At 45.0% G+C, this 1,248-nt stretch overlaps 1 protein-coding gene across 1 annotated transcript in view; it reads left to right on the top strand.

Moving 5' to 3' along the window:
• PCSK5 (proprotein convertase subtilisin/kexin type 5) overlaps positions 1-982 on the top strand; it is a gene marked incomplete at its 5' end in the record, with an annotated part of 476,836 nt that extends 475,854 nt beyond the window's left edge. Inside the window, one exon of the mRNA XM_011947042.1 lies at positions 573-982. Coding sequence (XP_011802432.1) covers positions 573-982 — 410 coding nt within the window. The remainder of the gene's footprint in view (positions 1-572) is intronic.
• Positions 983-1,248: the final 266 nt, after the last annotated feature.

The raw sequence follows: 1,248 nt of genomic DNA, 5'->3' as shown, positions 1-1,248 counted from the left end.
GTGATCCGCCCGTCTCGGCCTCCCAAAGTGCTGGGATTACAGGCTTGAGCCACCACACCCGGCCTTGAAATATTTTCTTAGGAGGGAAATAGAAGAATCAGTTGATAAGGTTGGACACTTGGTGACTGACCTATGAGGTACGGGGATAAGGGAACTCCCTTTGGATGGCAAACTGACCTTCTTTATAGAAGGATTTATTGGCTTCATCAGACATAGGCTAGGATTCTCATGGGGTACATACTCCAATTTTATACAGTGGTATGCCTTCTAGGAAAATTAGAGACAGGCCAGTGTGGTGGTTCACGCCTGTAATCCCAGCGCTTTGGGAGACCAAGGTGGGAGGATCTCTTGAGCCCAAGAGTTTGAGACCAGCCAGGGCAACATAGTGAGAAGCTGTCTCTACAAAAAATTAAAATTAAAATTAAAAAAAGAGGAAAATCAGAGACAGTGATTCTACCATTTTCAATTTTTAAAATAAAGGTGAAATTCTTTACTTCAGAATCTAATTTTCTCTATTCTGTTTCTTCCACTTTTTCCCTCTTGCCTCTTCCTTTGGGGTCTTCTTCCAATAGAAGAGTGCATCCTTCGAACAAGCAAAGTTAGGCCTGCAGCTGAGCACTTCAAGACAGCTCTATTCATCACCTCCTCCATGATGCTGGCGCTTCTGCTCGGGGCAGCTGTGGTCGTGTGGAAGAAATCTCGCGGCCGAGTCCAGCCAGCAGCAAAGGCCGGCTATGAAAAGCTGGCTGACCCCAACAAGTCTTACTCCTCCTATAAGAGCAGCTATGGAGAGAGCACCAGCTTTGAAGAGGATCAGGTGATTGAGTACAGGGATCGGGACTATGATGAGGATGATGATGATGACATCGTCTACATGGGCCAGGATGGCACAGTCTACCGGAAATTTAAGTATGGGCTGCTGGCTGACGATGACGAAGATGAGCTGGAGTACGATGACGAGAGTTACTCCTACTACCAGTAAACAGGCACCCCCCCACCACCATTCACTCTCAGGCATGCCTGTGAGCATCCCTGTGTTTGGTTTTATCCCCACACCAGGCTGATGTGTGAGTGTTTTTATTTGTCTTCTTTAACCATGAATCCAACCAGAATATGTAAGAATGATGAAATACTTTGTTCTTTTGAGTGGCTAAACTCAATTAACAGTTCCTGTTCAACCGTAATTGAAGAGCAAGCATAAAATTCAGAGGAATTTTCCTCAAAATAATGTGTCAAGACACAAATATG

Source organism: Colobus angolensis, unplaced genomic scaffold (genome assembly GCF_000951035.1).
Source record: "Colobus angolensis palliatus isolate OR3802 unplaced genomic scaffold, Cang.pa_1.0 Scaffold257, whole genome shotgun sequence".
NCBI lineage: Eukaryota > Metazoa > Chordata > Mammalia > Primates > Cercopithecidae > Colobus > Colobus angolensis.
The sequence above is the reverse complement of the archived record's forward strand: the minus strand, read 5'-3'. Positions and strand labels throughout refer to the sequence as shown.